At 53.2% G+C, this 1,909-nt stretch overlaps 1 protein-coding gene across 1 annotated transcript in view; it reads left to right on the forward strand.

Annotated features, from left to right (window-relative positions):
• CDC25A (cell division cycle 25A) overlaps window positions 1–1,155 on the forward strand; it is a 13,135-nt gene extending 11,980 nt beyond the window's left edge. The window contains exon 15 of the mRNA XM_035889482.1: window positions 677–1,155. Within this exon, the coding sequence (XP_035745375.1) occupies window positions 677–817 (141 nt within the window). The 3' untranslated portion in view covers window positions 818–1,155. The remainder of the gene's footprint in view (window positions 1–676) is intronic.
• Window positions 1,156–1,909: the final 754 nt, after the last annotated feature.

The raw sequence follows: 1,909 nt of genomic DNA on the forward strand, positions 1-1,909 counted from the left end.
CACTCGTCGGCCTGACTGTCACCCCCGCGCTTCAGAGTATCTCCTGGGTTACCTTCCTCTTCTGTGACTTGGTGTGTTTTCAGGGAGATGTGAGAGATTTGGCCTTTCTCTGGCCAGCAGCATGGGGCTGTGTGCGCTCTTTCCCAGGGCGACTCTGGGTCTCCCAGCATTTGGGCTGCCGGTGTTTGCTGTCCTGGTTTTTTTGGCTCTCCCTGCTGTCTGCTGGGTTTTGTTTTGGGCCCCGTGGGTATCCTCTCCCGAGGTGGGAGGACCGAGGGCCTCAAGGTGGCAGCACGGAACAGCCGACGGCAGCCTGGGTCTGGCTGGTGAGCCGGGGGCTGGCCAGTCTTCAAATCTGTGCTATTTCGAGGTGCATACGAGACAGGCTGACTTTGTGTACTGATGTCTGGCAGAAAATTTGGGTTGAGAGCTCTGTATACAGGACCGAAAGTCCTTCATTGAATAGCTATCGCTTCTGAAGTAGCTGTAATCCGAATATCACTTGGCCTTATTCATGAACGGCTGGTATGAAGCTCCTGCTCAGGGCGGGGGTTCTAGCTCTGTTTTATTCTGGTGGTGGTTGTTCAAGTGGTTGCTACCAGGCTCTGTGGGTGAGTCTCAAAGAGACCATCTCCCCCGTGGCACGCTGAAGTGAACCCAGCTTCTCTTTCCCCAGAGTTTCTGCGAGCCCCAGAGCTATCGCCCCATGCACCACGAGGACTTTAAAGAAGACTTGAAAAGGTTCCGCACCAAAAGCCGAACCTGGGCTGGTGAGAAGAGCAAAAGGGAACTGTACAGTCGCCTGAAGAAGCTCTAAGGGCTGAACTGAACAAGCGACGACTGCCTGTCGTGGGGGGGGAGGCTGCAGTGGGAGGGAGACGTGCCTGTTCCTTGCGTGGGGTTATCGGGTACCAGCTCTCTCCTCGTCTGTTGTCTTACTGGGACCACCGTGGAACTTGCGGCCGCAGCCTTGAACCGAGCGATGCTGGCTGGGAGCTGACTCTTCTGAATACTCTTCTTACGCTGCTTCGTGGAAACAGCTTCTTGTGTTCTCTGACATCCACAAACTGCCCAACAGCCTGCCCCGGGAGGGGTGGGGAGAGGCTGTCGCGTGCCTTGTACGTGGGGCTCGGCTGGTACGTGGTGTAAGCAGCGAGGGTATTTTAGTGCCTGTTATTTTTTTAAATGCTTTATTTTATTTAAATACAGTCAAATGAAGCTAATGCCGCTGCAGTTGAGTCATCCGGACTGTACTCAAACCTTGTTCCTGCTAAAGGGCAGCCTGCTGTTTGGGGAGGGGGCGTTAATTCTCTGTCTCAGCTGCAGCTTTGATTCTGTTTTGGTAGCATAATGCATCGTGGTGAGGTAAAATGGGAAATCGTTTGTTACAGCAAGAGCTCCCCACCTCACCCGACTCCTGTGTTCCGCTGCGGGAAGCCTCTTGAAGAAAGTCTTAAGGGGAAATTGCTTATTATACATAGATACCATGTTCACCTTGGTGGTGTAGTCTAGATTGCTTTATTTCATAGTAATTTTAATTTAGCTGCTTAATTTAGAGGAGTTGGTGGTTCAAAGCGGGGAGAGCTGCTGGGAACGGAGATGTGCTGTCGTGGGTGACCCCAGAAGTACCCGGTTCCAAAGCTGTTACCAGGTTTCTCAATGGCAGCACTTGGCTGTCGCTGCCCCTTCCAAGGCTGTGTGTCATTGCCATGAAAGGTGTCCAGAGAAGAGCCCGGCTGTGCGGAGTCGCCCTGCTGATCCTGGGAGGCTGTTTGGAAACCGTTCCTCCTGCCCTGGCTTTGACTTCAGCCACTTCTCCAGCAGCAGAAGCGCCTTCTGCCAGGAAAGGCAGGAAATCCACATAATCCTTGAAGGAAGAGGAACTTCCACAGCTGGCATTGTACCCTGT

The sequence above is a fragment of the Egretta garzetta genome, unplaced genomic scaffold (assembly GCF_000687185.1).
Source record: "Egretta garzetta isolate BGI_Z169 unplaced genomic scaffold, ASM68718v1 scaffold912, whole genome shotgun sequence".
Lineage (NCBI taxonomy): Eukaryota > Metazoa > Chordata > Aves > Pelecaniformes > Ardeidae > Egretta > Egretta garzetta.